This window comes from Ambystoma mexicanum, chromosome 1q, assembly GCF_040938575.1.
Source record: "Ambystoma mexicanum isolate Mex_15411 chromosome 1q, UKY_AmexF1_1, whole genome shotgun sequence".
NCBI classification, from domain to species: domain Eukaryota; kingdom Metazoa; phylum Chordata; class Amphibia; order Caudata; family Ambystomatidae; genus Ambystoma; species Ambystoma mexicanum.
Window position 1 is genome coordinate 1106854819 of NC_090922.1, and position 21815 is coordinate 1106876633.

General features: G+C 45.0%; 1 protein-coding gene across 14 annotated transcripts in view; it reads left to right on the plus strand.

The window, feature by feature from the left end:
* Nucleotides 1-21815, plus strand: part of MTF2 (metal response element binding transcription factor 2) — a 1089527-nt gene that overhangs the window by 106336 nt on the left and 961376 nt on the right. For 13 of the 14 annotated variants that reach the window (XM_069641820.1, XM_069641817.1, XM_069641821.1 and 10 more), the window contains one exon: nucleotides 14910-15108. The exons of the other annotated variant lie outside the window; for it this stretch is intronic. In XM_069641820.1, the coding sequence (XP_069497921.1) occupies nucleotides 14910-15108 (199 nt within the window). The remainder of the gene's footprint in view (nucleotides 1-14909; nucleotides 15109-21815) is intronic. 14 annotated transcript variants of the gene reach the window in all.

Here is a 21815-nt window from a genome sequence, read left to right on the forward strand (position 1 = left end):
ACAGATGGCTTTAGAACCACGTGTCAAGGTAAATCCATCTGTGTTTCTCAACAGCAGAAGATAATGATATGATAGTTTATTTATGTAGCGCCTATACACAATGTGTAATTCACTCAGATCCAGTCTATGAATTTGGCAGCATGGCTTGTGGTCTTAAGAGTTGGGCATTTACGGCTACCCACTAGATGGCCTGGACATACTCGGGGAAACTTACAATCCGAAAACAAGAACCTGTTACTTCAATAAATGGTACTGACGTAATCTGGTGTGAAACACTCTTATACGCCACACTCTGGCTGATTTAGTAGCACACTTGATCTTTTCGATGGATTCACGATGATTGTAGAACTAACTCAAGGAACACTTTGCTGCATTATGTTGCGATGCAGTGTATGCAGCCAATGTATCTTGGTGGAAAGTGCCTGTGGTCAAACCCTTAATTGAAGGACATACAGTGAATACATTCTCCAGTAGCGAGGCCAGCTCCTGGGTGGTTTCTTAAATGTTTTTTTTATAGGCTTATGAATCGGCCCTCAGGACCCATTCATAAATGTTCACTTAAGTATTTGACAAACATAGTAGCTTTTCTCTATCACTTAAATAGGAAGGGTTAGGAAGCTCTAAACCTTCATTTGAAGACTGATTCACAAAGTCCAGGTGTGCAGACTAATCCTAGGTGGCATTTTCGAAAGTAAGAATTTCACAACTCCTATTGCACTGATAATCGCAACACAATGCCCTTTGTGATGTCATCTGTGTGAATGACCAGTGCATGGCGGGGCCGTGAGTTGCAGCTGTGTTGCTTGTAACTGGCAAATTTCTATGATTTTTAGATTTTTCACTGCAAACATAACGTTCTTTAAAGTTTTTTTCAAAGAATTTAGCAAGCGTGGGCAGGTGCCCTAGATTTGGGGAGGATGATGCTGGGTACTTTCACATGGTGTGCAGTTGCTCTAAGCTTGATGGGTAATGGAAGGAAGGATGTCTGTACTATATTCTGACAAGACTGGTGAAAGATTGAATCCTACTTGCATGCAATGTCTTTTCTGTGTATTTGATGATCGGGTGGGTTGTGTGAGTAAACTTGTGAATCTTTACTTGATACTTGCGATGTCTGCTGTTAAACTGGTCAAGGGCCCCTATATTATTGACTGACCAATGGGTGCATGATGTTTCTTGGGTCAGGGATACTGAAGATCAATGGGCTTCTATGCAACCAGTGGGGAACTGTCCGATGGACGTATAGCAACCCTTCAAAACCTACTTGGCATGCACACAGGATAACCCTCAGACTAAAAAACGGTCTGTACTTTGGTTCCTCACCATGTCATTTACACTTTTAGGGTTTGTCCTTCTGTATGTCACTGATTATGATACTATCCGTTGTCATCTCAGTTGCATTGTCTGTATACAAATGAGCCTTTATCTGTGCTAATGGCTTCTGTCACCTGTATTTTGATTATGGAATGTTCTAAACCAAGTGTTTTAATAAAGTTTATTTTAAAGTATTTTCAATGAATTTCAATGTTTTATTTTTCCTAAGTGAAGGCGTTTCATGATCCTGGACTACACATTACCAATTCCTCCATTTATATGAAAACTTATTTTCGGCACACACTGATGTATGTGAGCAGCTGGGATAAACGTTATGGCTCGTTTGCCTAGCGTAGAAGGCTCAGCCAGGCCATGCCAGCCACGCACAATAGTCATTGGACTTGACCTGTGGTCTGGCCCAGTGGCCACTTGACCACCTTCGTCGAATTATTGGCCACTGTCGACAATTCCTGGATCATGGGCTTCAGCCCTGCCATACAATGCAAAGGGATTGGTCTGCGGCCAGGGAGCATGGCCACTTTAACCCCATCGTTGATCCCTGTTGGCCATGGCTAGTGGCAAGGTTGACCAGGGCATGGCTGAAACCCCAAAGTTATGTCACTACTTTATTTTTTTGTTGCGCTTTTTTTTTTTTTTTTTTGCAATTTTGAGGAAAGAAATGCTTCAGAGGTTAACACGAATTATGGACATGCATATTCGGGTGTAGGCTGCTACTTATGGCGCAAACCTGGTGAAATACTTCCAGCAGTTTCAATTGTTTGTGTAAAGGTCAATCCGGATTTCACAAAGGTTCAGACCTCTTGTAATTTTGCCACTCCTCCTTCCCCAGAAGAAACGGCATGCAACTCCCATAAATATTGTTAATTGGGTCTATTACTTTTGGATATTATCATGCAGGTTTATCAAATGTGCTCTCTGAGAGGTTAGCTTAACCATATTTATGCATAAGAAAAGAACTGGGAACACTGCATCCTAGCTACAAAAGCTGCTTGCAGGCGCTGAGCAAAGCAGTGTTTGCTTACTGAGTTGGAGGCAGTTGGGAGACTGAGTGTGCGAGGTGACCGGTGCCCAATTATCTAGAGCTCTGAAGAAAAAGTGATTATTCCTATGCTTTAGCAACTTTCTGCATAAACCCTTAGTGCCTGATATTCTGTTTGAAAGCTGTGACATTACTACATTACAATCTTTGCATTATGCTGTTTTATTTCATGAAGTACGTGTGGGCTCATAGCTATTTATTTTGTTGCGTTTCCTCCAATTTTGCAATTTGACACTTGTATATTTTGGATTTGTTAAACTGATCAATCTGTGTCAGCTAGTGCTAGCTGAGTGAAATGGCTGATCTTGCACTGGACTCAAATAAAATAATGCAAGATAGACGGTTTCTCCTCTGCTGATAGCATTTAAAATACCAGCAGCTAGCAGAAAATGCACCCTGCAGCATGGCACGTACAGCTGGAAAATGCACAACTGCTAATAACGTAAGAAAAGAACAAGGTTATGCGCGCAGCCTGCCGTTGCAGCCATGATTAACAACGTGAAACAAAAGAAACTTCTTAACGAACAATTGAGGAAAAATAACATACTTTCTGAAGCCACAAAGTAACTAAGTGATATGCAGTGAGCCATTGGTTATTTTATCGGCCCCAGTAATTGATACATCTAACCTCATTGACATAACTGAAGCAGATCTTATTGTGTTTTGATCACAAATGAACCTGATTTTCTGACTAGGTATGAGCAATGTAGCTCTGAATAAGCGATCATGTAATTGAATTTTTCCTGGAATTTGGTGATCATGGATCACTCTAAATTACCTGCAGTATTAATAATGTAATGACCAGGTAACGGCCTATTCTGGACAGGGGATAATAGAACTACCATTAATTTTATTGATCATTTTATTACAATCATCTATCAAATTTTGTCAAGATCGAGGTATACGAGAAAGTACGTATGCTAGCTTTCGAAGGCATTGTGTCCTCCGACGTATTCCTTATCTGATATTTGTATCTCCAGCTTGCTGGCCTCAGAATTTTTTTTTCCCCTAGTAGAGGGCGCTGTGCGTCGACATCCGTCGAGTAGGTGTTCCTCGACAGCCACCTTATCGACGCCGACGTCGTCATGCCTATAAATGGCCACGCGCAGCGTCCGTTGCGCAGTTCCGTTTTTCCGCGCTTCGTGTGCCTCGGAATACCGTTGCTCAGTTCGTCAGTCGAAATATATTCATATTTCCTCGAGAAAACCGACTCGTACTCGATGGCTTCCTCCTCCTCCGACCCGACGACTCCTCGGTCCAGTTTCAAAAAATGCCGAGACTGTGGGAAGAAAATGTCATTGACGGATCCTCACAGGATCTGTTTGTGGTGTCTGGGAATCGAACACCAGTGTTCGGAGTGTGAGGAATGCCTATCCATGACGGCGAAAGCCTTGAAGGAGCGTAAGGGGAAGCTCGAGAGGTAAGTCAGTTTTAACTTCCTCGAAAGTTTCTGCGATAGAGTCGACATTCGTCTCCTCACCGTCGAAAGCATTCTCGGTCTAGGTCTCGAAGTGGCTCCCACCAGTCGTCGAGGTCTAGACACTCGAAAAAGAGACGTAGAAAATCTCCTTTGTCGTCGTCTTCTAGTTCCCCTGAAAGTGTACATTGCCCCACAAAACACAGCTCTCAGGCTGAGTGGGAGGAATTCAGAAAAAAGATGCTAAGCGTCTTCGAGAAAGCTGCCTCGACCCCCTCTCCTCCCTCGAAGCAGCTGAGGGTGGTACCCCGGGTGAAAAGCCCAAAAAATCTAAACGCCGCGAGTCGAAGCACCCGGTGAAAGAGTCGACCCGAAAGCGCCATGAGCCATCGGGAAGTAAAGCATGTTCGACGCCATCGTCGAAAGCCCCTTCGAAGCATAGATCGGCACCATCGACGCCGTTATGGAAGGGTTCTTCGACGCATCAGTCGATTGAGTCGACGCCGATAAAAGAAAAACCCACGGCTACTCCACAGCCAACGGTTACACCGAGAGCCTCCGACACGTCGTCAACATCCTCGAGCAGGATTCCGATCCTCTCGAGTTCTTCGAGGCCTCTTCCAGTTTTCTCGACACCTTTGTCGGCGCCTTCAAGGATTTTTACATCGGCGTCGACGACATCGACCTTTTTAAGGCCACTGATGATGGCTCCTTCTGCTTTAGAGATGGGTTTTATACCATTTCACAGGCCGGAGCATCCCCCCTTAACTTCAATTTATGAAGAAAGGGAAGATTCTGATCAGGAAAGGCCTTTTGGGCTGCAGAGGACCACATCACCTGAACCAGAGACTTTTGCCTCTGAGGAAAGAAGTTTGAAAGACCTTCAGGATGTATTACAGGAAGCAAGTGGCCTAGACACTTCCCCAGAAGTGGAATTTGTCAAACCAGACCCAGGGGAACATGCTGAAACCCCTTATAGAACCCTAATGTCAAGAATTATGGAGTTCATGGGTTGGTCTGCGCCTTCACCTGTTTTTCAACAGGATGACCTCACAGATATTCTGGATAAAGGTCCACAGGAGGATCCTGTGGTTCCCTTTCATTCTGCTTTACAAAGAAAGATTTTAACTAACTGGGAAACTCCTGAAGTTGTCCCTGCGGTTAACAAGAAGTTGTCAGCGAAATAAAGGGTATCTGCTGCTGACCCTGAATACCTATCTAAGTACCCTACTCCAGAGAGTCTGGTGATCCAGGCTGCAACTTCATCAGGCAGTACATCTGCATACCCCACAGGATAGGGATGATAAAAAAAATATGATGCCATGGCTAAGAAAGTCTTCTCGGCCTGTAGCATGGCTTTAAAATCTATTAATGCGACTTGTACGCTCGCTAGGTTCAGCCACACTCTTTGGGAGTGTGCTTCATCAGCGGCTGACTGCCTCCAGGAAGGAGAAGAAAGGGACGCAGTTTTAAATATCAGATTGTAAAGATGCAATCTGTGAGTCCCTTCAAACTGGCATTGATTCTGCTGACAGTATCAGCAGGGGCATGGCGGCAAGTACCACAATCTGCAGGCATGCGTGGTTGAGAAAGTCCGGCTTTGTTTCTGACATACAGGCCAGACTTTTAAATATGCCCTTTGATGGCTCTTCCCTGTTTGGTAAAAAGGCGGATGACAGTTTGGAAAAACTGAAACATCTAAAGCAGCGGCCAAGTCACTAGGAGCTGCAATTCGCCAAACTAATTTTCGTCCCTCAGGATCCTCTTGGAGAGGAAGGTCCTTTCGCTACTATTCCTCATATGGAAGAGGCAGAGGACGGCTGGCTCAAAGAGGCCAAGGAAAATTTACCCGTGGTGGACGGGGTAGAGGAAACAAAGCCGCATCAGCAGGAGCCGCTTTACCTTCGGCAACTGCTTCAGCCACTCCCAAACCACTCTGAGGTCTCCCATCACAAGACACCTGTAGGGGGGCAGGTTAACTCGCCATCTGATGGAATGGCAGGCTATTACGTCAGATGCTTGGGCATTGGAGACAGTTGCCCAAGGTTACTGCCTGCCTTTTCTACGCATCCCTCAGAGCCATCCACCGGGGAACAGCTCTCTGAGAGTTCCCAATCCGCTCCTCTTGCAGGAAATTGTAGACCTGCTAGAGAAAGGTGCCATAGAACCGGTACCTGTAGCGGACAGGAACAAGGGCCGGTACTCCCCCCAACTTTCTCATACCAAAGAAGGACGGAGGACTGAGACCCATCCTGGACTTACGAGAATTGAGCACGTTCCTCAGGAAGGACAAGTTCAAGATGGTAACTCTCTCAGATCCTTCAGGTCCTCCAGCTTCGGGACTGGTTGGTATCTCTGGACCTTCAGGATGCTTATTTCCATGTGCCAATCCATCCCAAGCACAGGAAATACCTGAGGTTCGCAATTTGCAACTCATTATCAATTTCGAGTTCTGCCATTTGGGCTGACCTCCGCCCCGAGGGTTTTCACCAAGCTAATGTCGGTTGTGGCTGCAAGTCTAAGGAGGGAAGGGATTCACGTCTACCCCTACCTGGACGATTGGTTGATCAGAGCAGTTTCTTCGGAACAAGCTCTGATCCAACTAGATTATGTCTGCCACTTCCTTCACAAGCTGGGCTTCTCCCTCAATTTTAAAGAAGTCACAGATGATACCATCACAGAGACTCCAGTTCATTGGAGCAGTCCTGGACACGTCCCTGGGAAAAGCCTCGCCACCAGAGGTGAGGGCTCAAGATATTCTGCAGATGGTCACCAGGTTTCAAAATGCCCAACGTCTCCCACCCTACGACTTTTTGAGGTTGCTAGGCCTCATGGCATCCTGCATATCCCTTGTGCCAGAGGCTCGCCTGAGAGTGAGATCCCTTTAGTGGGCATTGAGGATTCAGTGGTCACAATTCTCAGGGAGGATGACAGATCTCCTTCAGATTCCAGTCAGACTGGCTCGAGACCTTCAGTGGTGGGCCTGTCGGGAGAACTGTTTTGGCAACCATGGCCGGAAATAACAGTAGTCACGGATGCCTCACTCACGGGGTGGGGAGCCCATGCCAACGACTTGACCATCAGCGGTCGTTGGTCTCCATCTGAGTCCAGACTACATATCAACCTGTTGGAGCTGAGAGCCATCAGACTGGCACTGAAGGCTTTTCTGCCGTCTGTACGGGGGAGAAACGTCCTGATAATGATGGACAATACAGTGGCCACGCACTACCTCAACAAGAGAGGAAGCGTAGGGTCACTGCCACTGTGCAGGGAGGCGATGCAGCTCTGGTTTTGGGCAATTCAGGAAGGAATCTCTCTATCGGCAATTCACCTAGCCGGAGAGAAGAACTTGACAGCCGACGCTCTGAGCAGGCAGAACAGTCTTCCACGAGTGGGAGATAGCTCGGGAAGTCCTTCAAGAGATCTTCGCCCTTTGGGGAACCCCTCAAGTGGATCTGTTCGCCACCAGTATCAACAGGAAGTGCGACAGATTTTGCTCAAGGGAATTTCCACCGAGAGGAGCTCTAGGAGACGCATTCGTAGTGGACTGGGAGTTCCCACTTCTGTACGCGTTTCCTCCGGTCCCTGTCATTCCTCAAATGATCAGGAGGTTGAGAAGGTTTCGGAAGACCATGATCCTAATAGCCCCGGATTGGGCCAGGAGAACGTGGTACCCAGACCTTCTGGACATGTCCATCCACCCTCCAATTTGTCTACCGTACAGAGAGGATCTTCTCTCGCAGAAGGGAGGTCAGGTTCTCCATCCAGCCATCAAGACCCTCAACCTTCACGCTTGGTATCTGAAAGGTTGAGGTACAAGGATTGGGACCTTCCAGATGACGTCATGGAGGTGTTGCTTTCGGCCAGAAGGCCAGCAACTAAAACTCTATACCGCTGCCGTTGGAATAAATTTTGCAGCTGGTGCAGAGAAAAGAATATCGAACCCTTTTCATGTGGTACACCTGCGGTGTTATCCTTCTTACTTTATTTGGCAAATTCAGGCCTTCAAGTTGCCACTATTAAGGGCTATCTCGCAGCGCTATCGATCTTTAAGCGCACTGCAGAGGAGCCTTCATATTTCAATATTCCGTTGGTAATACAATACCTGAAAGGTCTAACTAATGTTTACCCTCCAAGACCATTCCAAGTTCCCTTATGGGACTTAAATCTAGTTTTAAACTTCCTAAAGGGTTCTCCATTTGAACCACTCCACTCTTGTTCACTGAAGTTTCTCACCCTCAAAACTGTTTTATGGGTAGCATTAACATCTGCTAGAAGGGTTAGCGAGATACAAGCCCTTTCTTGTAAACCTCCTCATACAATTTTTCACAAGGACAAAGTCGTTCTACAGGTGAAGCCTAACTTCCTCCCAAAGGTAGTTTCTGAATTTCACATTACTCAGAAGATTACTTTACCTTCATTCTATCCTCCTCCCCATCCGGGGAAAGAGGAAGAGAGACTACACAGGCTGGTCCCTAAGCAAGCCTTGAGTTTTTATATCAGTAGACTTGCTAAAATTAGACAAGCAGACCAACTCTTTGTAGGTTACGCAGGACATAAGTTGGGATTACCAATAACCAAACAAACCATCTCCAGATGGAATATTTTAGCCATTCTGGAATGCTACAAACTGGCAGGGAAAAAGCCCCCTCAAAATCTAAGGGCTCATTCGACCAGGGGTATCACAGCCTCCTCAGCTCTTCAAAGAGGGGTACCAATTCGAGTCATATGTGCGGCTGCCACATGGTCGTCCGCACATACCTTTACCAAATTTTATAACCTGGATTCCTCTAGTCAAGAGACTAGATTTGGCAAAGCTGTGTTACACTCTGTTAATTCTTAAAGAGTAATATGGCATCTCTTACTCCCGCCTCCAATCACATACCACTGCTATGGGAGTCTATCATAGATAAGGAATACGTCGGAGGACATAATCCCTTCGAAGAACAAGTTACTCCTTACCTGGTAACGTTCTTTCGATGGGATGTTCCTCCGACGTATTCCTTATCGCCCCTCCCACCCATCCGCAGTTTCCCTTGTGGTTGCAGCTTACGCTCCTTCAAGTGTAGTAACCATTCATGCAATAACTACCTTACTCTACAAAACGGAACTGAGCAACGGACGCGGCGTCGATACGGTGGCTGTCGAACACCTACTCGACGGACGTCGACGCACAGCGCCCTCTACTGGGGAAAAGAAATGTTCCGAGGCCAGCAAGCTGGAGATACAAATATCATAGATAAGGAATACGTCTGAGGAACTTACCAGGAAGGAGTAACTTGTTCTTTGATGATGATGCAGCAATGCAGAAAAGGTTACGCTACTTCCTAGATTGACGGGTATTGTATAAACGATACCATAATTGCTGCTAACAAGAAACTACTTAACACTATTAAAAAGGTTAAAAGATCTGAATTGTTACCCACTAAAAGTATACTTCTGATTACACAACTATAAACCAGATATAAGAACTGGAAAAGAATCCATAAATGCCTGACCTCAACCACCCAATGGCAGATTATGTATAATACTCTACGTTCGTCTGACACAGAATATTCTGGACTATTTTTGAGTAGAGAGAAATCTGAAGTTAATCCCATCTCAGAGTCTAAATGGATCTCCTCTTTTGGGATTATATCGAGGAAAACCAGCTAATGCCCCTCACAAAGAGTATGACACGATTACTGATCGAGATGCAATTAATATTACTGTGGAGGACATACTTGGTCATAAAAAATACTAGAGGTCTCCTGGCCCAGGTGGTGTTGCAAACATTGTAATCAAGGAAAATCCTATTTTACATATATTTTATTAAACTATATTGGAAACGGGAATCGTCCCTATTAGCTGGAGGAAATCAATGATCCTGATTCATAAAGGCTCCAGGGAACTATCAGCTTCTTGCCAAGATCTTTTGTGATTGTCTTTTTTTTTTTTTTTTTTTTTTTTTTTTTTTTTTGGTTGGATAAGCTAAATATGTGGATAGATCATAAAATCCTTGGCCTCCTACTTACTGGATTTAGAAGAGGTATTGGCACTAATCTATGGGTCTTAGCATGATCCCGGCTCTGCAATTGCAGCCATTGGGCGCACCTGGGAAGACCTTCAATTTCGGCACGTCCCTCAGTGCATCCACAGCAAGGCAAGATTTATGAACCCAGGACTCTCTCAGAGCATGCAGGTGAAATCTGCTTTTCACTTGTCCCAGCATCCCTTAAATGATCAACACTTCCTTATGAACTGCCAGCCTCATGCTCGTCTCTTGTTACTACTGCCAACCTTACAGCTCCTCCTCATCTATCCGCCCCTATACCTCCCTTCCTACTGCAGCCTTTTAACCCTCATAGGTGGGGCAGTTGATTTGAATTCCAGGTGCTGAATGTTAATTGCCTGACCTTGACAAAGGATGTTAGGCCTACTTGCCTGTCCTTTGTACTACATGCCTCTTCAGCCCTCTGTCTCAGTCCCACTGGGATTCTGCGACCTATAGTTCATTTTTAGAAAAGTCATTTTTTTCTACTTCTGGTATACTTCAATCTATTTAGAGGAAGGTGTAGAGAAGGCAATATTTTCGTCTTTCCTTGTAGTGTCCCTTTGGTATTGCGGAGGGTGTTCGTTTTTTTAGGGCTACAAAAGATTACCACTTTTGGTATAGTATGTTGTGGGATTTCAACCTTGGGTTTTACCACTTTACCTTTAACAGGAGGCTGAGAGATGGCAAAATACCCTCTTCTGGCATAGTGGTTAGAATATCTCCTCCCAAGGAAAAATGCGTTCTCATCCCACAGAATCTCAACACTACCCTGAGTTCTGTCTCCATCTAGGTGACCCTCCCGTAGTGCACCAGGATCAGGAAGCATCTGCCCTCCCCTGTCCACCTTGGAGGAGACTTTAGGCAGGTTTTTTCACAGTATGTACTGATTCTAAACTGTAATTGTGTCCACGACAGCTGCCTTGGTGGGAAACAGTTTCCCCCGTTGTAGATGTAATTGTTAAGGTTGGGGGAGATTTGGTGTGGGATGTTAAACTGCTGTTGGGGGGCGGGCTGTGAGGGTGGGTGGAGTGCGGTATTATGTGGGGGGGGAAAAGTTTTTTTTAAAAAAAGCTTGGCAGACTATTTTTGACAAACGACAGTACATGGTGTGGCTTATGGCATTCATTATTTTTCCACAGCATGCAAGGGTCCCGTGATGGCCCTGTTTCGATTAAGCTCCTGAGCTGAAATGTGAGAGGGTTGTGCAATGAGACTAAGGCCAGAAAGGTGATGACTCAATTTTGGTGTCTGGGAGTCAATACTTTGCCACTCCAGGAGACGTATGGAATGAAGCAGCAGACGCAGAGAATGGCGCCCCATTGGGGAACGCACATCATAGTCTAACAGAGCCAGAGGTGTTCCGATGTTGAGACCTAAAATTCTACAGTTCACTTGCGTTAAATCTATAGCCTATCCTTCTGGGAGGTTTGTTAGTGCATGGGTATTTATACAAAAAGGAGGTGGTCATTTTGAACACTTATGGCCCCAATATTAACAAATATATGAAGTTATTGCAGCATCTGCTGGCGGTCCTGATGGCAGCAATCATTTGGGAGGAGGGGGTGTGTTGACACCATACTTGATGGGGGAGTTGGACAGATCCAGCTTGCATATTAGGAGTATGTCGAAAGTAACTGGCAAAATAACTCAACGGGGGTTGGGGGGAGGGGCATGCTGCTGAGATCTAGGGTTGGTAGATGCCTGAGGATCTTAAATAAGGAACAGAGGAGTATCTATTTATTACTCATCAGTGCTTGACCTGCATTTGCAGATTGACCTGTGGTGCACGTTGCAGTCCCTATTGTCAAATTGAGTGTGTAATGTATACATGCACTTTCTGATCACTTCCTGTTTTATTGATACTCCTTTGGGTTGATTGGGTGAGCAGTAGACCTCCATGGAGAATTAAGCCGGAAGCCCCGCAGGATCTTGCATTCGCACTCACTCTTCGGGAGAGTATTGATCGCTACTTTGCTGAGAATGTGGGCTCTGTCTCCCCTATAGCTATACTTTGGCAGGCTTTCAAAGTATACATTCAAGGTATGGTGATGGCATCAGAGTGCAGCGTTCTGATAGTTATTTTGTAACGTGCGTGAATCGGAACAATGACTGGGTGTCCTTCAGGAGAGGGCTGCTCATACACCCTTGTGCTGAATTGGATAAGTTTAGAGAGCTTGCAGCCTGTGAGCTAAGTCTATTAGACAAGGATGGCTCCAAGATACTGGGAAGTGGACTGGCCAGGTCGTCACTTGGTGAGATTGGTGGAAAGGGAAGACAGGCCCTACTTCATACATAAGGACAAATGTAGGTTTATTCCTGGCAGGGCTATGACTCAACTAATGTCAACTGTCTAATGAAATGTAACTGGTTACGCCGGAGTTGCAGGCCGTTGCCATTTTTCTAGCCATTCTGCTAGCCATGCGTAAAGCATTCAACCCGGTGTATTGGTCTTTTCGATTTTAAAATACTAAATAATTATGGGTTTGGTCCTCTGTTTCAGTCGTGGATCAGATTTCCATATGTGGCACCAACTGCCAGGATTAGTAGGACTGGCACTTTATCCCTGCCCCCTATAAAACTGGAAGGTGGTACGCGGTAGGGATGCCCACTGTTGCTGCTCCCATTTGTTCTGGTTATGGATCCACTGGCCGATAAACTGACCTTGCTAAGGGCAAGGTGGTCTTGGGTTGGGTGGTCCTCCGACACTTGCTTTACTCGGATGGTATATTGCTATATGTTCGTAATCTGTCTGAGCATGTGACCAATATGCTTAAACTGGTTGAAGATTTTGGGATATACTCAGGGCTGCAGTTCAATAGGGACTAATCGGAGGTGTTGTGTTCCTCAATGATATCACCATAACACCAGCTGAATGTGTTGGCGAACTCTATGCAATGCTTGGGAATAGTGGTAGTAAGATCTCTGGCAGAGATGATGCAGTTGAATTACACCAACTATATAGCACAGTTGAATTAAGGGTCCAGGATACTAATGTTACTGATGGACAGCCTATCCTTACTCATGATTCTATTGCCAAAGTTATTGTACTTGTTTAATAACATTCCGACTTGGCCTGGCTGGGCTATATTCAAGGAGTTGAAATCCATGAATGTATCCATCTTATCGGGGTTATCGTATGGCTCTGAAAAGCTGGACGGCTTGAACTCGCCCGTGGGAGGAAGGTGGACTCGTAGCCCTACATTGTGAGGTGTAGTATTTAGCTGCACATGGCTTGTATGCAACATACTGGGTAGAATTCCCGTGGCCAGTTAGAAATAAATAGTGCTGGTGGGACCCCATTGGGTTCTTATATATGGGGGGACAGTATACGTGGGGTGGAGGGGGGGGTCACTGGACTCAGTGGTTGCAACAAGCATGGTGTGGTAAAGACTGATCTGTAATGCATGGTGTAGAGGCCCCTGTGATGGAGGTGCACCACTATGGAAGGTACCCATGTTGGCCCAGTCGTTAGGGGAGATATACCGACTGGGAGGATATTTGATATGATATGGCATTTATAACGCGCTTAAATACTGAGGCGCAACAAGGCAAAGGAGGGGGATCAGAGGGAAGACAGACCACGATCCTACTAGGCCATGTGTCATTGAGATCCCGCAAGTGCATGGGAAGGGGGGGGACAGTGCAGTACATAGGATAATTGAATAAATAAGGTACAGCCAGCTGGTGGCGAGTGCCAGGGTAAGTGCAGACATCCAGTGTAAGTGCTGCTATTGGGACTTTAGGGATACCGAAACAGTCCAAAGTGCGGGGGTTGCCAGGAAGGCAGTGCAGGTGTGTGACTGGCAGGGGGGTGAGGGTGGGGGGGAACCTGGGCCCGAGAACAGAGGGTGGCCAGGTAACCAGTACAGATTCAGTTTCAGCCAGGAAGTCCGCAGGGTAGAGGAGAACTTCCGGAACCAGAGATGAGTCTCAAGTTTCAGGGAGGGAGGGAGGCTGCTTTAGAGGGAAGCCGCAGCCGAAGAAAGATCTACCACCAACTTGTTGCTTGGAGAAGCGACTGACCCTGAGGGAGTTGGAGGCGGATCAGCGAAGAGCTCGAGAAGGAAGATATTTAGAAAGAGAGAGTTGAAGGTATTGAGGCCCCAGACCTCAGAAGGCCTTGTGGACAATGCAGAGGGTTTTAAACTTAATCCTTGCAGCCACTGGGGAGCCAGTGCAGCGATTTAAGTCCTGGAGAGATATGATCCCTGGGCTTGAGGCTAATGACAAGTCTGAGCTGCGGAGAGTAGTAGCAGGCAGATTTAGAAAGAGGCTGTTGTAATAGTCCAGCCTGGAGAGAACCAGAGCACTGGGAGACAGTGAGCTTCTGGGGGAAGGAGAGGACAGGAAGAATACCTCTGCAGAGGTGCAGCTGATAATGTGACTTCTTAGAGACGTCGGAGATGCACACATTTGTAAAAATCTGCGCCACCAGCTTTTTTTAGGCAGATGTCAAAGTAATAAAAAATGTCAAGTGTAAAAAAGCTAGAGATACAAATGTATCCCTGTTGCCCTGCATTTTAAGCTGCTGTGGGCAATGTTTACTTTTTACATTTTTTAAAAACATTTTTGGAGTAAGAGATGAAAGGTCATTAGTTTCCCCAGTCTGAAGGACTGATCAGTTTCCCCATAATTAGCAAAAGGGAAGTGAAGCTGAAGGTCTTACTTACCTTGAAGTCTGAATAGGTGAAAAAACAAAGCAAAATGTTTTTTTGGGGGGTTGGGGACTCAATAGAAACTATGGAGGGAAAGCTTCCAAAAGAAATCTTTCATAGTGCCTGCTATTCTGCAGCACCCGAGAGCAGTGTGCATTTTAGGATAAATCGACAACAAATGGAAAAACAGTTTTGAAGCTTGACCATTTTGCAGTTTAGGTGATCAAAGGAGCACTCACTTGACCTTATGGTCTGTTAAAACATATTTTTGCACTTGCTAGCCATATGTACAAAAGAAAATTTTCTGTTTTGATAGATTTTAGTGTTTTAGAGGGGATTGTGTGCTGTTTGTACAGTAAAATACTTATCCATTACAGCTCCATTTTATTTGTTGTTGCATTGACTGTTTTTATTTTTGTTTCATTACAGAGACTCTAAAGGGGTCAGTAATTCTCTGATCCAAAAGGGATCCTTCTTCCATCAAAATCAAAAGACCCTTGTGTCTTTCTCCAAGCTGTCTTTACGGCATGGACATAAAAACAAAAGTCCAGAGTGCAAATTTGAAGAAGGCCAAGATGTCCTAGCTAGATGGTCCGATGGATTATTTTATCTTGGAACTATCAAAAAGGTAACAAAAGTGTATGTGTTCGCACAAGAACACAGCTCAGGGACTACTGCAAATCTATTGATATTAAGAAATGTAGTCATTCTCTCACTGCCAAATGAATGTCTTTGCATGTGCAGTTCTTAGGCAAGAAACAATACAGCTTTTATCGCTTGCAATTATGAGCAGTAAGCTGGATTGCATCATTCCAGTTAACGGTGCTTCCAATAAGTCTTAAAACCCAATGCTGTGTAAGGACTTGAGCAAATTGCTATGGCTACAAAATGTTCTTATTTTCGTGGTTTCGACCAGTACCTTCCTATTGGACGCTGGAAACGTGTTCCCCATTTCATGTGACACAGGCGTAATTTGGTACATGTACTCCATGTACTACGATTGGTGGTTGCTCTGAACATTTATGAGCATGTCCCCGTTATTCAAACTTGTTCCTTCAACTTGAACAATGTAGGGGATTTGGATTTTAATGCACTTGTTTAGATTTTTATAAACCTTGATTCATACTCTTGAAAAGAGTACTGTGCATGCTTTAAGAGCAGAATAAAGACTTGAGCAATAAGCCAACACCATGTCTACCCAACCTACACTGCAAGGTCTATGACTGCACCTTTTCCCCAGAAAGGCTTTTCAAAACTGATAGGCTTTCAAACACTTTATTATCCTCTGGTTGTAATGTTGGTTACTTGGCCTGCAACCCTCGGTACACCAGCTGAAAAATTATAGTTGTCTGCTGATTTGATGTATTTCTGGAAGTGTCCAGTAGTCTGGCATGTCTCCAAGGCGAAGATGTGTTCTCTAAAGTCCCTGTTTGCCTGGTTACTCAGAATAAAATACGGCTTCGAAGTAAACTCCACTCTAAATTGAAAGCCAATGTGGCTACAGTAGAAATAGGGCTAATCTGGCACCATCTTTTCTGCTTTTGCTCTTTCCTACATTCTTGCATCCATATTATGAATTGACTATAGGTTTGCTATTGAGTAATCGGGAAGAGCCTGATGTCAAAGCTTTAATGTTAGGAATGCGATATATTACCAATGCTTGCACAACGGACCTAAAGTTTGTAATGGGAAAGTAGCTGTAAAATCTTCTTAAAAGACTACTTAACCAATGGAGCTAAACCTAGATCGTTTTTCTATCCAAGATGATATCCACTGCCTTACCTTTTGCAGTCCGAGTTCAGGCTGAGAAAATGCTGCACCATCCAATCCTGCCTTGCATTTAACTTTTTATAGAGCTATGCCATCCTAAAAATGGGGAAATCAGATATAATTGCTTGTTGGATTCCATTCTTCCACATCTGTATGCCAATAACATCTACGCTTCTGGCACCATGGAAAGGTTGAATGATGATTGTGACAGAACCTTGAAGTACCCCACAGTTTGGAGGGCATGGGATCCGATCGTACTGGCGAGTCTCCCAAACTGAGATTGCTTTGTCAGAAAAGACTCCAACCATTGCTTCAATCAACCATCTGTACCCCAAATAAGTAACGCTTTGTAAATCAACTAATATAAGTAGAGTAGCTCTCTGTGCAGCACCTTCACTTAAAACCACACAGAATTGCCCATTAGCTTATGTTCAAGCATGTGATGTTACAGCCTGGCGACAACTCATTGCTCAGTAACTTGTAATTGGTTATTTATAACATGCTTAAAACCCAGAGGTTTCTACGCGTGCGCCTAGGATCGAACCTTTGTTGCTCTGTGCCGTTGTGCTTCCAACACGAGGTGTTGCCCCTGAGCTATTCTCCCAGCCCTTGTTTATAGATTTAGTTATTGTAGAGGTCCACATACAGAGGAGGCTTCTTAGTGGGTAGTAACCTGGCCCAGTGGCCTAAATCTGATTTAATGAACAGAGCAAAAATGCTGAAACCATATTAGAGTTGCTGGGCAGGCAACATCGAGTGATGAAGCTGGTTTTGCTATAAGAGTTGGTGCTTGGTGATCCAGATATGTCATTCTACTTAAGTACAGCACACAAAAGAGCTTCCTGATCGACTCCATTGAGGAATGTGTTCTTCCCTAATCTGTGAACTAATTTACCATTGAAGAAAGTTGTGATCTGTTTGATCCTAGGCCTGCATTGCAAATTTATGCTGTCTCTAAGATACAGTTTGAGGCTGTGTGCTTCACCGGAGCTAGGAGTTTGAAAATGTGTTTACGTGTTGCTTTAATGCCTTCCAGTGCTTACTGACCAAATGGATCTTTAAAGTGCTGGCCCAGATTTACATTTTGTTGGAACACTCCTGTTTAGTGCTTCTCACGTCTATATGATAAAGCGTTATTAAAAATGAACTATTCGGTCAATTTAGTGCGTGCCTTAACATTTGCCAAGGTTTGTTGACATAACTTCTGCCACATCTGTAGCAGAGAGGTTTAGGGCCTGAAAGTGGACTTGGACTGGCCTCCTTCATATTGTCTGAGACAGGAAAATGGAATCCATATTATGTGGTCTTGTCAAATTGGTCCTAGAACAATTACTCAGACTAAAATAATTGAAAGCAGAAATGTTAGTTTTAAGGTTTTTGTAACACTGACTATGAAGATGCTTTGAGAGAACAAGTGCTCCAAGGAGTAGTTGGATGAGAAGGTGCCTCATGTTATAGGTAGACCAAAAGAGGCGTTATCTTCGGCGCTTTGCAGGTCGTCCATTGCTCGGGTATGAGGCGCATTTGAATTAAGAGGATTGTTGATCACACTGCCTTTTATCACCAACCACACATCTTGTATCTGAATTGGCTGATTGCCAAGTTTTGGTTACTTGACAAGGCTTCTGGTCAGTAGGCAGTTGTGATTTACCTCGCTGAGTTGCTTGGGTACAAGCTGTTTAAGTATGGGTGAAGCAAGGAGGAGTCAGTCAATTTGCTGCTTTGCCAACAGTCAATGAAAGTAAATTAGCATGAGGGTGAAATGTGATCAGAGCTTCAGATTTAAAATGAGACCAGTGTCAAGAATATGGCATCTCCATAGTGAGGATTTTCAGCAGGGGGATGTGGGTGGGGGCAGGAACCTTGTGTATTCAGTTAGAGGGGTAGGTTTCCTACCTGCAGGAGCTGGGGAGTAATTTTTCTCACTGCATTCGCTTTTGGTACCGAGCAGATGTCTGTCTAGGCTTGTTTAGGCTCAGCGTTGTGGGTGCAGTTCAGAGAGCTATGATAGAGACTGAACTGACAGGTTCATGCTGCTGGTGGAGTTCCTTGGCCCTTGGATGTCTGTATTAATTCAGTGTTTAGATGTTAGCACTGTGTGAAAGCATCTGGCTGACCACTGCCTCATATTCCTTAGAGTTCAATCTGATTGTATTGAATGGGCATAAGTATGGTATCTGATATTGTAATTGATCATAATGAAAAATGAAAAGGACACACTGAAGTGAAGCAGCGGTGAAACAAATCCCTGGGATGCAATCTGTGATGAAAAAATGGTGGGAAACAGGAAGCGGGCAGTCAGTTTCCCGTCTTGTGATGTGGTTGCTGAGGAAGGAAATAAATCTACAGCGCCTGGAGACAGTACTCCAGATAAGATTTTGAAATGGGATTATTTTACTCCCTCATTTTTAAATTTGGAAGTTGAATGATTTATTTAGGGAGTATAACCAGTCCCATTCTGAATGGGAGTGTTTAATAAGCGAGTATAAATAGTTTGATTGTAAAACAGAAATTGTTTGTAACAGTTTTTGTTGCACCATGTTAATAATGCAAATTAAAAAATGGAAAGGGGGACCTTTTCAGATGTGCACTACCGGTCCAAACATATCCATGGAGCTGTATGATTGAAAGGAAGGGGATAGACTCCTAAGTGGCAGTTTGCCATTTTTGTTGGGAGTCTTTTGACCACCTATTTATATTTTTTTTTTGTGTGCTTTTTCCTATTTTTAGGGTGTGAAAGTGCCAAATACAGTCTGTAGGGCTACAATGGAAATGGCAGTTGTGTGGTCAAAAGGATAAAGGTGAAATAGAAAGATAATGCAATGTATCCGATGAAGGCTTGTGAACATTTTCCTTTTTTAAAATTGAGTTTAAATCCTCTCAGATATGTGCATAGGGAATGACCTTATGTGGATCCATTAAGAACACTGAGTGAGTCTATTCGTTTGTCATTTTTTGGAAATGGAGGAACTGATTAGACACATTAAATGCAGCGAACATTAGTTCAAATGCAGAACGCTCCATGTATGCAGAAGCTATTAATGTAATTCTTTTCTAGTTTTTTGGGGTTAAACTTTCAGACAATTTGGGTATCCCAATGCTGTCACATTGATTATATGTAATAAAGCAGGTTTCCCATTCAAGATGTGTCCAAGTAGAATTTACAATCCATACTGCGACACTTGCCGAACAGTAGTGTAAGGCATATGTTATCGGTACATCCCACCTGTTTTAGCTGACTTTTGTATAGACATGATACCAACTATTTGTAGGCAGGGGGACCACCTGTGATTAAATGACTACTATTCATTAAGAGTACAGGGATGAGCATTGGCTAAAGTGCCCACTCAGAACCGGACTACTACTAAGTGAGAAACCAGGTGTCTCACCCGCTAGTCCCCGGGGTCTCTCTTGGGTGGCCATGGCACGGCCATCGCCTTTGGATCCAGACCCTGGGGGTGGACCAGTGTGGGAAGATCACCTAGGTGATGGGTCTTTGGGGACTGGGAGTTGGACATCTGATGGCAAGACGCGGTATGCCCCTCTACCCTATAACACCTTTACTCATCCTACCCGATAAGATATTTAGAAACTCTACCCCTTCCCCCTCCCCTTTCCCTTCACACGGACAGCACGCTCTGGGAGAAAACAGACTGACACACAAGCATTGTACCTGACATATCCCATTGCAATGGTCAGGCAATTACTGGTAATCACTCGCACCTGACCTCCATTAAACTTCCCCACATGGATAAAAGGCAGAGCACGAGAGCACACTATGAGCGAGGCAAAGCACACAAAGCAATAGTACTTTTCTGATGGCAGCTGAATAAGCGAAGAAAGACAGCAAACCAAGAAGGGTACGGAACGAGGGCGATAACCTTGATTGTTTGGTTAGAAAAAGTTGCTTTCCAGAACCCTTTTAGAGTACAAAGTATAAGGCTAGGAAACCAAACTGGAGAATTCTGTATTGTGTGTCGGAGATATACAGGGTCCTCTTGCACGGCTGACTGAGTCGGGGAGGATCAGCAGCTGCCGTGGTAGTCCTTGGCTCCAAGATCAAAGTAGTGCCTAAGAGACCAACACAGACAGTGAGTTGGGGGAAACCGACGAAAGACCCGTCTGCGTTGAAGTCAAGGTTGTAAGTGGCAACTTTGTATAAAGAGTGCAAGAATGAAGATTAAAACCAGTGTTCGAGGAAAGCTTAATTGCTGATGAATGTTTTGAACATGTAAGGATATATATATATATATATCTGATGTTGGTTAATCTGCTTAGAATCACATGCTGTGCATAGGTCCGACATCCAGTGGTCACTGCGGAGTATTGCATTTTGTTTTTCGTAGTCGAAAAGGGGACGTCGACAAGGCGTGTCTGTAACACTATCCCTATAGTGATGTGCGTTGTACCCATAATCCCTCATGCGTCGAGGTCCCTCAGATTGTTTTTTTCCGCCCAGCTTCTGGTCGCCTTACGCGGAGCTCCTATAGAGACATTGCAAATACTTACTACGGACCTCGGTCCTTAATTATACTTACTATATTGTTAAAGATCCCTCCCCTCGACGTTAGCTGTGAAGCTGTTTCTCCGCCGAGCAAGTTTTCGACTGAGGGGAAGAGACGGAGGAGATCCTTTGGCGCTGCCGAACACGTGGCCTGGCCTCGCCGGCCAACATACAGTAGGGAGAGTGGGGGTTCGAACTTTTATCTTCTCTTTGAGAATGTCTTTCTTTCTCCCCTATCTTTCCCTTGGGGTTGTCATCACCAGTTATTATTGCCTCAGCTATGGAGAGGACACCTTTTAAGTTTTGCCCACGCTGTAGGGGCAAATACACTTGGAAGGACCAAACACAAGCTCTGTATTCGTTGCTTGCCCCTCGATCATAAGGAGGACAGCTGCGCAGCCTGTAAGCTCTTGAAACCAGGAACTCTTAAAGAACGCAAAGTTAAGAGGTCGGCGGACTACGCTATGTCGAAGTCAGTTTCCTCACCCGCCGCCGCTGTTACAGAAAGTGACGAGGAGGGTGATAACTCGAAGTCCGCTACGGAAGTCATTAACCCCCAGAAGGAGCGCTTGCGCTCCTCGACGTCCGTCCCCGGCCCCGACTGGCTCGGCACATGCCCTGCTCATGGGGATGAACACCCCGGCGACAAGGACGCACACAGACCCCATAGGCCTAAGCACACAACCCACGGCACTTCTTCGTCGAAGACGAAGGATCCATCAGCGCCGAAGGGGACGCAGGGCACTCCGGCGTCTACCTCAGACCGTAAGGGTCTCAAGCCCCACCCGCAAACGCAGTCGCGACCAGCGATTGGGCTTTCATCAAACACGGGCGCTACCCCAAAATCATCCGACGTAACGCTCCATAGAGCTGCCGTCGAGGAACAACGCGTAACGCAGACAACGTCGACACCAGAGTCCTCTACTGACAACCTTGTTGTCGAGAGCCTGGCGAGAATTGTTTCCGAAGACACACGTAAGCGGACGACGAAACAAACGTCGAATACTGCACAAAAAGCTGTGGAAATGCTGAAAAAGCATAAGAGTAGCCAGGAACTGCCC